Source organism: Patagioenas fasciata, chromosome 12, assembly GCF_037038585.1.
Source record: "Patagioenas fasciata isolate bPatFas1 chromosome 12, bPatFas1.hap1, whole genome shotgun sequence".
Taxonomy (NCBI): Eukaryota; Metazoa; Chordata; class Aves; order Columbiformes; family Columbidae; genus Patagioenas; species Patagioenas fasciata.
The window spans coordinates 26133567-26148689 of NC_092531.1; the positions used below are offsets into that span (position 1 = coordinate 26133567).

A 15123-nucleotide genomic window follows, 5' to 3' on the forward strand; every position below is an offset into this window, starting at 1 on the left:
ACTGCAATTGGCATTTAAAATAAACAGGTGGATAGAAAAAGCAGGTTGTTTGTGTACAACAGCATTACACTGACTGTAGGCAGATCATGTTTCCTCTCTAGTAAGTTCAGTTACAACTTAGGAATTCCTATAGGAATCTATATGAGGTCTTACAGACTTGGATGGCATGACGGAGGCCCCGGGTTGAGCAGAACAGTCCTGAAGCGTCTGTCTTTGAATCTGTTAAGTCAGAGGCATTTAAAGAAGTGGCAGCCAAACGGTCGACGTGGGGTTCACTGTACCCAGATGGTTGAGCAGGGGGGCAGAGGAAGGGCCGTCAGAGGCAAAAACAACCACTGAAGTGATGGCTCTGATAAATACCCATACCTTCCCTAGATGTGCATAGAACGTGTAAAACTATTGTCTGAACAAAAGTAACCAGGTGGTCCCATTAGGAAACTATAAGCAATTAGACCTGTGGTACTGCAGATAAATGGAATTCAGATTAGAGAGGTTCCATTTAACTCGTGCAAAAGCAATTTGCATCTCTGTAGTTTCCTAGAGAAATATTACCGAATTTGCAGTTAACAAAATGATGTCCATACTAACACACATTAAATTACCGCATGGAATAGCTCAGTCTAACACATTTTGTCAAAAGCAGCCAGATTCATCAGGTCTTTCACTCTCTTCCGAGGCTCGTATGTGTAAAACTGTCAGGGTTTTAGACGGGCAGCATTTGGAAACAGGGATGTTCAAATACTCCTCGTTTCTTTTTCATCTCTTCAGCAAAAGCATTCTCTGCTTTTCTTCAGCATTCAGAAAAAGTCAGACTTCTCATTATCTATTTAATAATCCGTAATTAGCAGATCTTGTGAAAGATTTCTCAGCGTGTTCTGTTGTGGGTAAAAATAAAATCTATTATTCAAGAAGGCGATAAAATAACAGCAATATTTATGAACCTAAGAAAGCCAAGCAAATTAAGAAGTGGAAGAAAAGTATAATTAACATGTTAACAGGTTAATAACATTTCCACTGCTAAAATAAGGTTGCTCCTTAAGAGTGCAGATGTTGACAGCCGAGCAGCCCAGCCGCCTGTTGGGGACAGCCCGCCCGTGCTGTGCGCGGAACACAAGAAGCCAAGGATAATGGCGTTTCTCCCGTTTGATTCTTGGATCAGATATGGCACATTAACAAAACTTGGTTTTTCCTCTAACAATAATCTGCTCAGGTGTGTGAGGGGGTTCTTATGTTTTTCTGGAGAAATATTCAGGCATGTGTTTTATTGGGGTTTTTTATCTTCATCAAACTCTGTGGAACAAGTGAGACTTGAAAAAAAGAGAAGTCCCCGAACTGTAGATAGTGAATTTCCACAGCTGTGTGTCCCTCCTACACCCTCAGACGCTGACCAGCGCCGGGGCTCCGTCTCAGTGCCACCCTTCCCTCTGGCCGCAGGGCAGGGTGGCGCCGCGCTGGGTCACCCCACAGTTCCTCGTGTGACCGCAGCTGGGTGCTGAGGCCTCTGCAGCTGAGCACACTTGTGTCTGTTGTCTTAAACTGCTGCCAGTGGCAGCTGCTGTGAAGAATTACAGGTTGTATTGCCCGAGTTCTTGCACACCTCCCAGAATACCTGCGCTATCCAGCAGCAGGCTGGCTCATGCAGCAGAGATGCGCGTTTCATCGCCACCGCCTTGCTCGCAGGCAGACTGAGCCGAGCCAGGCGTGCTGAGGGCTGCCTCTCGTGGTCTCTGCAAAGCCTGATGGATGAATTAACCTCTTCACCACTGGCGGCCTCGCTTTCCTCCCGGACATGGTGCTTGGAGGGCCGCGCGTTGCGGCCGCAGTGTGAGTGCTGGGGTGCCAACACGCGCAGGCCTGGCAGCCCGTGGCTTCATGGAGCCAGACCACGCGCACCTTGCTGCAGTGCATTTCCCACACAGCGCTGTCCTGAGAACAAGCAAACCTGGTATGAAATGTGTTAGCAGGAGTTGTTCAGACAACTGCTGAAATAATAAATCCTTGTAAAGCACAGATGAAATTCCTTATTGAGCTTCTTGTTTCAAAACTGTGATGGTTTTGTGTAAGGTAGTCATGGCGTGAATTGTAACCTGTTAGAATATTTAGGAGGGAGACAGTAACCCTTCCTGAGCTGACTCAGCTCCACTGCACAAGACCATCCTAAAACTATCTTTATGAAGCCCCCCCAAAGTTTCATAGTATAGAACCATCATTTTTTAATTTGAAAGAGAATGCATAGCAAATAAACAAGTGGCCAATATCAACAGAGTGCCTTTTTGATTCAATATCCGTGCATGGATCCCATCCCTGTAAATATAAACCCATATTTCTCCCCTGCATTCTCCTTTTCCCATGTTTAGAAAACCCGTATCAGAGGTACCGCAGCTGTGCTCCCTGCGCATCAGAACGGGTTGCGCTGTGCTTGAATTACGGATGTCCTGATGGGTTTTAGAAACACAAGTACTGAAATGCGATGGATTCCCCTCCCTCATACCACGTCAGTAGAAGCAGCATGGAAAGCCTTCAAATCACCTTTTCTAGTGCTGGCTGTTCTACTTCCACACTGCATTAATGGGAATATGGAAACATCTTCAACATGAATCGCAAAAAATACCAACTGTGCTGAAATCCATGAGCGTAATTAAGAGCCGAAAGCATCTGCAGTATTATTAGCACAAACACTAGCGTCTCACTCATCCTTCCCCTGGTATGCCCTGTGAACAACAGCTGCCTGATAATGGCAGTTCTGTTCTTGTGACTGCCAACACAATTTGCACCATTCCATAGAAAGCCATTGTTTAATGGCGTAGTTTTGGTTTCTAACAGTATAATTCTTCACTATTTTAATAAAATGTTTTCCTTTAAATGCAAATTGGATATTCAGGCCTACTAAAGCAATCCTGTGTTGTAACAGGTGTTTCCACAGTTGGTTTTCCATAGTGCAGTGCATCATTGCATATAATTCCTCATTCATCAGTTGTAGTGGAAACCCCAAAACATATTGTATAGGTAAAAGATTACACTACTTATCTCTTTGCAGTTGGACCCTGAAGCTGGTGTTGTTCTGAAAGAACTGCAGGTGAAACTTAGCAATGTATTGGATGAACTCAGCGTAACATACGCTACAAGGTAAGAAGCCTATTTTACTGCAAACCTCAGGGAAATATTCCTGTTCCAAAACGTACCTCGTTGATTGAGTCGGGGTGGGTGTTTGGATGTCTGCCGGTGCAGCGTGCTTCTGCCCCGATAAGCGGTGTGTATTTGGGCGTGTGTGAGCACACAGCAGTAACTTCACTGCAAAGAAACGAAGACGTTATGTGGGCACGAACGTGCTGCAGCAGCGGGGCCGGTGGCTTCTCTTGCTGCTTTGGGAAAACAAAAATCGCTGGTTTGTTCTTGCCTGATGCTGTTAAACTTGTACCGCTTTTTCCGAGCGCCCTGCTTCAACCAGGGCTGTCTGCCTGTGTCGAGCCTGCTTCAGACAGCCATGGGAACGGCCGCCTGTGGTCATCTGCGTGCCTGTGGCTCTGCAAAACTTGTCTGTTGGGCCTCTCTCATGAACCAGGGTGCACGCTGCGGTCTCAAATGAGTGTGGTGCTGTGCCAGCAGGGCCTGCGCTGTAAGAAGCTGCAAGTTAATTTTACTTCAAATTAGAATAGAATCTAAGAAAGAGGGATTAGTGCCGTGGTCGTGGTCATTAGGCGAAGTCTGTAGCTGTTATTTAATCCATCCTTGAACTGTCTTCCCAGGGCTTCTTTGTGAACGAGCCAGCCGGGTTTCTGCAGAGGAAAAGCAGGGACAGCTCAGTTCAGGGCTTGCTTCAGACAGCCAGGATGTTCCTCACGGGCCGGGTTATTGCGGGGTTTGTGGGGCTGGAGGTCTCAGAAAGGGGGCTGATGTCAGGGAAAGCCAACGTGTCCTTTTGGCTTTTCTCGCCGTGACTGGTGCTAAGGGTTTCTGTGAGCAGCACCAATAGCAGCTCCATGTTGATTTTACCGAGGGCTTTGGAGTGTGTAGGTGATTGCACACCCAAGTGTACTTGGAAAAGTTTCCCACTTTCCCAGTGTTTTCACATGGAAATCTGCGTTCTCGTTTTATGATTGGCTGTGTAGCTGGAACAGCTTACTGCCTAATGACGATTTCCAGTCTGTAGCACACGCAGTATCTTGCGTTTGTGAACTTTCCATCTTTGCAGAAAATATTTAAATCTTGTTGAAGAACCTGATGCAAAAATGATAAATGTTGCTTTCTATCCCAGAATTCTCTCATTCTCTTTTTTTTCCCCCATCCTGTAGTTTCCAATTTATTATTGAAGATTGTGTAAGGCAAATGAGCAATGAACTCAATCAAATGAGAGGCAATGGGAATGCAGCAGCTAATAAGAACAGTGCGGCCATCGATGCTGAGATTGTGCTTCGACCTCTCATGGATTTCCTGGACAAAACGTAAGTGTGGCAGCGAATGGGCAAATGCTCGATTAATGCACTTCGTAAGATGTGACTATTTTTGCACCACTGTCAAGTGCAGTGTCTGGATTCCGAGTGTGGAAAAAACTACCTGCTTTATCTGTGTGCCCTGGGGAGACCACACCTGGAATATTGTGTCCAGTTGTGGCCCCTCAGTTCCAGAAGGACAGGGAACTGCTGGAGAGAGTCCAGCGCAGCCACCAAGATGCTGAAGGGAGTGGAGCATCTCCCGTGTGAGGAAAGGCTGAGGGAGCTGGGGCTCTGGAGCTGGAGAAGAGGAGACTGAGGGGGGACTCATTCCTGGGGATCAATATGGAAAGGGGCAGTGTCAGGAGGATGGAGCCAGGCTCTTCTCGGTGACAACCAGTGACAGGACAAGGGGCAATGGGTGCAAACTGGAACACAGGAGGTTCCACTGAAAGAGGAGAAACAACTTGTTGGGGGTGAGGATAACAGAACACTGGCCCAGGCTGCCCAGGGAGGCTGTGGAGTCTCCTTCTCTGCAGACATTCAAACCCGCCTGGACCCCTTCCTGTGGAACCTCAGCTGGGTGTTCCTGCTCCATGGGGGGATTGCACTGGGTGAGCTTTCCAGGGCCCTCCAACCCCTGACATCCTGGGATGCTGTGATTCTGTATCCCTGAACTCATGTTAGCTATCAATCAACATGTAGTTCTACATCACAGTATAAACATATACAACAAGGCGGACCTTTTTTTTTTATTTTTAAGACATGCACAAATTATATATCAAAACTTTAATTTAGGGGCTTGGGAGTGCTAAACTGTATGATCCATCAAACTTTATAACTCATCATCATTTTACATGTTTTATAAATATATATCAGTAATATATTAAGCAATACAGTGAATAGTGGAGATTTACATGATTGTCTAATTTGCAAGTCTTTTTTTTTTTACCAAAAATATTTATTGATAATATTGCAAAATAACTAAGCTATGGAGAAATCCTTATTGGTGAAGTTAAACCATAATGGCCATTAATGTGAGCATACAGTGATACAACACCTCTGAAGTCTTAATGCTACGTTTGGAGACTGATTTGTGTTCTGGATTTATTTCCAGCCTAAGTGTCTCTGCGAAGATCTGTGAGAAGACGGTTCTGAAACGCGTTTTGAAAGAGCTGTGGAAGTTAGTCTTGAACAAAATAGAGAAACAGATTGTGCTTCCACCACTGACGGACCAAACCGTAAGTGTCCCAGTTCACACACGGTGTAAGGGACGGTAACAAACACCCTGCTTCAGGAGGTGATGAAAACCTGAGTCATTAAACGTTCCAGACTGGAGCTCATCACAGGATCGTGGCCAGCACTCCATTCACTGATCTGTTCATACTCACTGTAATGCTCTTGTTTGCTTTGCATACGTAGAAACAGCCTCTCTTCCAATGAATGTGTCAAATTTATATTTCTGAGAAATTTAATTTGCTTTTCAAACATTTTTGTGCAAATTTTATCTGCAAATACAGAAGTAGCATCTACACTGGGTAAGTGCATCTCCTGTCAGGTGCTGGGGTGTTTATGAGCTGTGTGCAGGATCCCTTGTTACTCTCTGACTCACAGATCCTGAGCATTTCACTGCAGACCCTTAAGCTTTTGCAGGTTCCTCAGGGCCGCTCGCGTTCCATGATGATGATTGATACTGGCGCAGCACCTGAGAGCTGTGGTTATGGACAAGTATCTCATTGACACACTGTCTAACAACAAACCCAGCCTTAGCTTAAAAATACTAAATACAAAATGATATGGCAGACAGGAGCACACAAAACCAGTCAACAGAATATGCACTGTTTGTATCACGTGTGGGACACCGGAGGGAATCGTGCTGCAAGCATTCAGCTACTTGGCCTTAGCAACTGAATGAAAGTATGTCTCGTGTGTAATTGAAATTTGTATTTAGCTTTGCAAAACAGTGATTTTGGCTAATGTCCTAGCAGAAAATAACATCACGTCATCATAAAAAACAAACACCGTGTAGAGACGCTGTTTCCTGAACTTTCAATGTGATTACAGGGGCCCCAGATGATATTCAGTGCCGCCAAAGATCTTGGACAGCTATCAAAACTGAAGGTAATGGAGCCAAATAAAGCAGTGAATGGCTTGCTGTAATGAAGAAAATAGATGAAGTGTTAGTGACTGTGAGGCCAAGCTTCATGTCGCATTCTTGTGCTTGTTTACTACCTAAGACTGATTATTCGTAGGTGAGTAATGTGATACAGCACAGACTGTATGCTGAAGTGGTAAAGCGATCACTAGGTGCCCATAGGAGACGTCCTTCCCGTGTTGCACAGATAGGCCCTGTAAGCATTGAACCCCACCGAAAGAACACGTCATGTTCCCTTCTAGGATGGGAATGCTAGCTTTTTTTTTCTGCTTATTCTTTATGCGATGTAATGAAACATATCATGTACTTCTACAGTAAACTCCTCAGCACTGCATTACTGAAGTCCTTAATGCACTCGATGGAGAGTTCAGACATCTGATACCGAAGTCAGTTGGTTGCCAATCAATTCTGCCATTAAGATTTCAGATTCGTGCAGAAATGCAGTAATTTGTGCTTCTGTGAGTAACTGATAAGTTTGCTGGGGGAGTTAAAATGTTGCCTAAATCAATCTGTGGATGCTTATTTTAGACAAAGATTTCACAAGAATTTGTCACTTTATGACTTTATTAAGCTTATGTTCTAATAGGAAACACTTTTATTTTAAACAAACATTAATTAAACAGTCAGGTTTATTTATAACATTATTTTAACTTAAAATGTAACCTTTTCCCTGTCCTCCAGAACAGAGAAGTAATATATCCTATGAGAAGAAATAACACAGATATTCAATATTAAACATTGGTTCTTTTCCCCTACAATCTATGTTTTTAAGAAACAACGTGATCGCTTTAGGTTATAATTTGTTGTGGAAAAATCTGAAGTTGAATTAATCCCCATTAATTGCAGGGGCTCGGGGGCAGCTGGCGGCCTGGTTCGCGTGTTCCTCCAGGAACAGGCGGAGCGCGGCCTCCTGTTCCGTGTCCGCTGAGCCCGTCTTGCCTTGCAGGAGCACGTGGTGCGGGAGGAAGGCCGGAGCCTGACGCTGCGGCAGTGCGCCGTCATGGACGTGGCCCTCGCCACCATCAAGGTGCGGCGTGCTCCGGGTGCCCCCTGTGCTGGAATGACCGGGAACACGACTGACAGAGCAATAGATTCTAAAATAGAATTGTCCTTTAGAAGCATGAAGATCCCTTTAATATGTCAAGAGCCATTTGATCCTAAGCTGCTTGCGTTGGCTTGAAAGCAAATGTCTAATTGTGTCCTTGCAGGAAAGTCAGAAACGCTATTCCACCGGCTGCAGACAGGACAGTGGGTTTTTACAGCACACCAGAAAACAGGGCTTTCTATACCATACATCAGCTACTGTGTACTGTTTTAAATTCTATGTCCAGCTGAATCTGTCAACTATATGTCATTTGGAATTCACCACCTAATTTACTGTCACTCCTACATAATTTGATTTAATTTAAAGATGCCACTTAATTATTCTACACATTGGTCCCTTTTCAGTGAAAACAAAAAATCCTATCCATTGCACACCTGTTAAAAACACTTGTGAATAAATGAATTTTTATGCATTACCAACCTTGTCTTGATGCAGATGTTGGTGATGCATAAAATACTCTAGAAAAGTCTTAGCATTGCAGTAAATGTTTCGCATTGGAGTTTTAAAGGAGCCACAATCCATCCAACCTTACCTGGTGCTAATCGCATTACTAGAAATACTAACGAGTTTATTGGTTATTGATAAAGTAACGCTGAAGGGATTAGGCCATAGGCCCGCTGAAATGTTCTGGAAACTTTGTTTTCTCTTCCGGTCCTCTTATGGTTATTGCATTATGCTCCGAAATGTAGTGATTAACAATGTCCTTTTTTTGGACTAAAAACTAGAGAATTTTGTGCAGTCCTCACACACTGGATTTCTGAAGTCAAAAAAAATCATTAGGGAGTAAGATTAAATGTATTTAACACTCCTTTTCACTTTGGCCTGGGTCTTTTCTTGATGTAAACAACTTGAAAGGAATCAGTTTATAGAATTAACAGCATATTATCTCTGTGCACCACATTCATGAACTGAGCAAAGCAATGCTCTGGGGAAAGCCTAGCTTCACCTTGTAAGCTCTGCTTACTGGGTACGTCATATGGCAAAAACTGTCAAAAATGCTAAGCCAAGAGCCTTGACGATGCGGAAACGTGACCGAGATGCAGAGTGCTCTACAGGCAGGACCGACCCGTCACGAGCACCGCAAGAAACATTCTGCTTCTTTCTCCAACACCGCTGTAATCATGGGTCTAGCCACACATGCTGAGTGCTATTTTAACGTTTTGTATGTCTGTACCTGGGTAACTGGCCTCTCTGACCAGCCGTGCTGTTCCGTTTCAGCAATACTTCCACGCGGGAGGAAGCGGGCTCAAGAAGGGTTTCCTGGAGAAGAGCCCGGACCTGCAGTCCTTGAAATACGCCCTGAGCCTTTACACACAAACGACCGACGCCCTGATAAAGAAGTTCATAAACACTCAGACGTCTCAGAGTAAGTGACCTACAATAGAGAAATAAGTGCGTCAGATGATGGTTTAAGTGTTTTAAACGGTTGGTTGCCAGTCACATTCTCCAAACACTGTGGTACTGCAGGGTTTACTGTCACAGATTTGCCTGTGTGATGTTATCCCGCACCAACCACTGTCGTCAATCAGTGGAGCTTGTCCGAGGGCAGTGACTACATCAGCTTGTCACCTACCATGAAGAATAGTTCCTACAGCTGTATATGAACACTGAATATCAGGGTTATCTACAGGAGCACTCCACACGCAAACAGGGCAGTAGAGGCCATATCAGTCCACATTATAATTGCAGAAACAGAGTAAATTCTTAGAGGTCATTGACAGCTCTGGGTACTTTCAGAGCGGGAGGATATTAGTTACTAATTACAAATAAGGCATATGTCATGATTTTTGTAGTTAGGGTTTCCCGACTCCCACCTTCCGCAGCATTTCAGAGCCTGACTAGTACCTTACACACCAAATTGTGATTGGTGCCTCTGCGAAGAGCGTACAGAGCACAGCCACGCGAGTCTCGACGCGTCCGTGCACCATTGCCAGCAGATGCCCCGAGGTTCCGACCTCCGGTGGATTCTGATTCCTTTGGACACTGGTCAGCTCTGAACTGTCACTTTCAGATTGGACGCTACTGTAAAAGTGGGTCTTTTTCTCCTCTAAATTCAGCTGCAGGACACAATTCTGGCACAAACGTAGACGATAATATGGATTGTTCTCAACATCTTTAGCGACCGTACCATTGTTCTGTGTGCTCCAGTCATGCCAAGCGTGGATCGGCTGTGGAACAGCAGCTCAGCGGGGGGCGGTGCTGTCTGGCTAACACACACCACAGCTGGCTAACAGCTGGATGGCATGGAAGCCAGCACAGAATGTCAGCAAGGAAAGCTCTGCAGGACCATGTGTTAGTATATTTATGTACTTATACAAGTTGTCAACCTACATCAACTCTAGACAAGAAAGTCAGATCTCAGTTCAGGCAGGATGAGTTCGTGTTAATTAAACTTGAGCCAAATTCAACCACAGTTTCACAATCAAGACAAAACTATAAAGGACAAACTCTTACTGTATGTCTGTATTTCGGAGAAGGAGAAACAGGACACTGAAGTAAAATTACATCCATATCTGTGGGTCCTGCTCTGTGGTATATTTGCCTTACCATTAACGCTCAGACCAGTCCTGGTGATGCTTCTCAGAATTCATTCCTTAAAAAAGAGAATTTTCAGCCTAGCAGTCACCTATTTATTGAATTAAGTTATACATTCACCTTTTAGAGTACTTTAAAGGATAAAAACATTGAAAGGAGATTTATAGCTGTGATTTATTTTAGCAACTGTCTCATATCTTCAGTAATTTCATAAACTAGAGCCTGTGTTGTGAATGTCTGCGTTTGATTATCAGCTCTAATAACATTTGGATTAATATGATTTTAGTTTTAACAAACAACGTAAAAAACATGACTTCAAACATTAGTGTTCTGACTTTGCTCTCATCCATTACCACTAATATCTGCAAAGTAAATGCCATCCAAAGTAGTTACTTGTTGGAAATAGAGAAATGTTTTTCTCGCACATTCGCAGTAGCTTAGTTTCATAAACATCCTTAGAGAATGCTGCTGTTATCGTAAGGGATACGATACAGCAATCCATCGTGGCAGGGCTGCAGTTACTTTTTGGTTGGACTTCAACGCGTTTGTGGTGCCTCAGCCCCCGCCCGGCAGCGCGGAGCTCACGCTGCCCCCGCTGCCCGCGCCAGGGCTGCAGGAAAGGCCGCTCTTCCCCATCAGCCCATTTTCAGTGGATTTCTTCATGCTTATGGAGGGCAATTGAAAGGAAAAAAGGGAAGAAGCATCTGAAAACAGTAAAATACAGTAAGCAGAATGTAAAATATTTACCTAATGCGAATGAGTAGCTCTAACAGTTACTCCATACTCATCTTGCGAAGCCACCAGCACGAGGGAGGGAAATCACACGATCAAAATGAAGGTCAATTCAAAGCCAAAACTGCATTCCGTGTTCTTCTGCAACCTCTAATGATACGAGGCAAAGCAGAACTCATTATCTTCTGAAATAGATGGAATCAGATTTAAATACTGAACTTAGAGTTAACTTGGCGAGCAGCAAGCACACCATTGTTTTGGCGAGCAGAGCAACGACATCGGACTGTGGGAAATGAAAGTGGTTTGGCAGCTCTTGTAAGTGAAAAAGCCACTTGTTTCTCCTGGTCTTTCACACATCAGAACTGTTGTATTATTTGCTGTCACATTTTGAAAGCTGTGCCTGTTCTGTTATGAACTTTAAGTCCTACAGAGCATTTCCAGTTCTCTCATAACCTACGCTGCAGACAGAATTTTGCACAAGAAATAATCCCCACTTCATCCACTCCAGTTTGAAATCGAGGTCACAATCATGTGTTACACAACCTCATTTCAAGAAAGAAAATAAGCAGACCAGCCTTACAAGCTGCAGAAGTCAGCATACAATTTCAAGGAATTGATAGTAATGAACAACAGAAAACATAAGAACAACGAATGAACTTGCAGAATTAAAGCCAATATAGGTATTCTAGCATATGCTAATAGCAAAATCAATGCATTCAAAAGAGTGGCAGAAAATAAACATTTGAAAAGGTCGCATATTGAAAAGACTGCTGGTGAAGTGTAACTTGTAGCACTTTGTCTGTGCTAGTGCAGGACTTTAGTACTTGGCTTAACCCCCAGCAAAGGATTCCTCAACACCCATACAGAGATGACTTTCCAGAGGTGGGCTTGCTGCGAGGTGGCTGGGCTGCACACGCAGACAGAGTCTGACAGATCCACCAGGTTTTGCATCTCAGGGTACAAACGCAACAACTGGAATGCGAGGTTCCAAATGAAAGGGGCTTTTATTTTACTGAAGCACTTTACATAGACATTTGCACTTGCAAGGTGCAAATCACTTATGACTCTGTAACTGATTCCCACTTAAATGTGAAGTGTACGTCAGAAATTCGCAGTGTATAGGACAGAAAATAGCACTTTCCTTCTTTCATTGTCTGTTTCTCTGGGTGTGTAGAGGAGCCAAGCGTGCTGATCTCCTCATTATTGTTTCAGGTCACAGCACTAATAATACGGTGGGTGAGATATCCATACAGGTGGACATTTCTACACATCCTGGAACCGGTGAGCATAAAGTCACTGTAAAAGGTAAGTTTCAAACAGCTCATCTGAAAAGAAAGCGACTACAAAGTGCAAAACCCCCAAGCACTACATCCTAAGTAAACCATACGAGTAATGAAATAACAAATGTTAAGAAGTATCACAGTACTTGTAAAGCTCTGGGTATGGCTCAAGTGATTAGGGTTGTACTTTTTCCTTGCCCGTCAGCAGAAGTTAAGCTGATGTGGCAAGTACTGCCCATGCATCTCTGTGTAGACAGAATTTATTACATGAAGTCATGGAATTATAAATTCAAATGTGCCAAATTACACAGCTGTAGCAAAGCTGGGTAGTGAATGATTGCATCAAGACTTGGATTGTTAACAAAATGTCTTTGTTCTGCACAACCTGAATTGCAGAGGAAACCCCCTATCATTTATGTTAGTATAAGCTATTTTTTCAGTTACAGTGAATGTAGCAGACAAAAGAGCTGTTAATGTGAAGCATTTGTGAAGTACGTGTTTCTATTTGCTACTGTTGTGACTGAAACAGTCAGACGTCGCCCAGAGAACAGGCAGAGCTCCTTGCGGGCGTGCTGGGTGTTGGTATCCTGCAAAGCTCTCACCTCACCTTCCATTGGCTATACGAAGCCATATGGATAACTATTTGGACCTCTTCCAATGGAACTGTATTGAACTTCTTTGCTTTTATTTATTTATAGTTGTAGCAATTAATAAACTAAACTGGCAAACAACAGCCATGTTCCGGCCGTTTGTGGAAGTTTGCATATTGGGTCCTAACCTCAGTGACAGGAAAAGAAAACACGGAACCAAGACAAAGAGCAACACCTGGTCACCAAAATACAACGAAACTTTCCAATTGTAAGTCTTTTTTTGTCTGTTACTTGCACATTTTATGCAATTTGTCAGATTTTTTTTGCAGTTAAACTGGCAAGAACATAAAAACATCCTAAGGCCTCTATACGTATTAGATAGACACTACTTCAAAATTATTTAGTAACTTGTATCTTTGTTTTATATTAATGACAACACTAAGCCTTCAGTCTGACAAAAGCTTGTTAAAACGTACAACTCATTTTCGTACACAGGAATAATTGTTCGTGTACCTAACGAATCGATTTGCCCCAGCAGTTATCTGGACTGAAGCCTTAATTTTTACTGCTAGATATCTGGGCTTTTATGGCTGTTGAGCTATCTAAATATGTAAAGGGTTGTACACGTGTTAATAGAATTATTATTAATCCTTAAGACAGCAAGGATTATTCAGCTAACCGGGAGATCAGAACCTCTGCTGAGGTGAAGCTTTGTGCTGCGGTCCATGTAAAGGTGTGGTTATTGCAGCTGTGGATAACCACAGCGCTTTGAGCCTCTGCTGACCGCCTTTGTGCTGCGGTCCATGTAAAGGTGTGGTTATTGCAGCTGTGGATAACCACAGCGCTTTGAGCCTCTGCTGACCGCCTTTGTGCTGCGGTCCATGTAAAGGTGTGGTTATTGCAGCTGTGGATAACCACAGCGCTTTGAGCCTCTGCTGACCGCCTTTGTGCTGCGGTCCATGTAAAGGTGTGGTTATTGCAGCTGTGGATAACCACAGCGCTTTGAGCCTCTGCTGACCGCCTTTGTGCTGCGGTCCATGTAAAGGTGTGGTTATTGTAGCTGTGGATAACCACAGCGCTTTGAGCCTCTGCTGACCGCCTTTGTGCTGCGGTCCATGTAAAGGTGTGGTTATTGCAGCTGTGGATAACCAGAGCGCTTTGAGCCTCTGCTGACCGCCTTTGTGCTGCGGTCCATGTAAAGGTGTGGTTATTGTAGCTGTGGATAACCACAGCGCTTTGAGCCTCTGCTGACCGCCTTTGTGCTGCGGTCCATGTAAAGGTGTGGTTATTGCAGCTGTGGATAACCACAGCGCTTTGAGCCTCTGCTGACCGCCTTTGTGCTGCGGTCCATGTAAAGGTGTGGTTATTGCAGCTGTGGATAACCACAGTGCTTTGAGCCTCTGCTGACCGCCTTTGTGCTGCGGTCCATGTAAAGGTGTGGTTATTGCAGCTGTGGATAACCACAGCGCTTTGAGCCTCTGCTGACCGCCTTTGTGCTGCGGTCCATGTAAAGGTGTGGTTATTGTAGCTGTGGATAACCACAGCGCTTTGAGCCTCTGCTGACCGCCTTTGTGCTGCGGTCCATGTAAAGGTGTGGTTATTGCAGCTGTGGATAACCAGAGCGCTTTGAGCCTCTGCTGACCGCCTTTGTGCTGCGGTCCATGTAAAGGTGTGGTTATTGTAGCTGTGGATAACCACAGCGCTTTGAGCCTCTGCTGACCGCCTTTGTGCTGCGGTCCATGTAAAGGTGTGGTTATTGCAGCTGTGGATAACCACAGCGCTTTGAGCCTCTGCTGACCGCCTTTGTGCTGCGGTCCATGTAAAGGTGTGGTTATTGCAGCTGTGGATAATCACAGCGCTTTGAGCCTCTGCTGACCGCCTTTGTGCTGCGGTCCATGTAAAGGTGTGGTTATTGTAGCTGGGGATAACCACAGCGCTTTGAGCCTCTGCTGACCGCCTTTGTACTGCGGTCCATGTAAAGGTGTGGTTATTGTAGCTGGGGATAACCACAGCACTTTGAGCCTCTGCTGACCGCCTTTGTGCTGCGGTCCATGTAAAGGTGTGGTTATTGCAGCTGTGGATAACCAGAGCGCTTTGAGCCTCTGCTGACCGCCTTTGTGCTGCGGTCCATGTAAAGGTGTGGTTATTGTAGCTGTGGATAACCACAGTGCTTTGAGCCTCTGCTGACCGCCTTTGTGCTGCGGTCCATGTAAAGGTGTGGTTATTGCAGCTGTGGATAACCACAGCGCTTTGAGCCTCTGCTGACCGCCTTTGTGCTGCGGTCCATGTAAAGGTG

The 15123-nt window shown here is 44.6% G+C and overlaps 1 protein-coding gene and 1 long non-coding RNA gene across 8 annotated transcripts in view; one reads left to right on the forward strand and one right to left on the reverse strand.

The window, feature by feature from the left end:
• UNC13C (unc-13 homolog C) overlaps positions 1-15123 on the forward strand; it is a 101675-nt gene that overhangs the window by 84398 nt on the left and 2154 nt on the right. For 5 of the 6 annotated variants that reach the window (XM_071814127.1, XM_071814128.1, XM_065847022.2 and 2 more), the window contains 8 exons: positions 3038-3126; positions 4293-4442; positions 5548-5671; positions 6495-6551; positions 7532-7612; positions 8909-9056; positions 12170-12262; positions 12936-13095. In XM_071814127.1, the coding sequence (XP_071670228.1) occupies positions 3038-3126; positions 4293-4442; positions 5548-5671; positions 6495-6551; positions 7532-7612; positions 8909-9056; positions 12170-12262; positions 12936-13095 (902 nt within the window). Of the gene's footprint in view, positions 1-3037; positions 3127-4292; positions 4443-5547; positions 5672-6494; positions 6552-6900; positions 7044-7531; positions 7613-8908; positions 9057-12169; positions 12263-12935; positions 13096-15123 lie in introns of those variants that run through there. The other variant, XR_011741148.1, reaches the window with a different exon arrangement.
• LOC136106624 (uncharacterized) overlaps positions 7132-15123 on the reverse strand; it is an 87928-nt gene continuing 79936 nt past the window's right edge. The window contains exons 6-7 of one of the 2 annotated variants that reach the window (XR_011741150.1): positions 10973-11142; positions 7132-9065 (exon numbers count right to left, since the gene is read on the reverse strand). This is a non-coding gene — a long non-coding RNA (uncharacterized lncRNA). The other variant, XR_011741149.1, reaches the window with a different exon arrangement.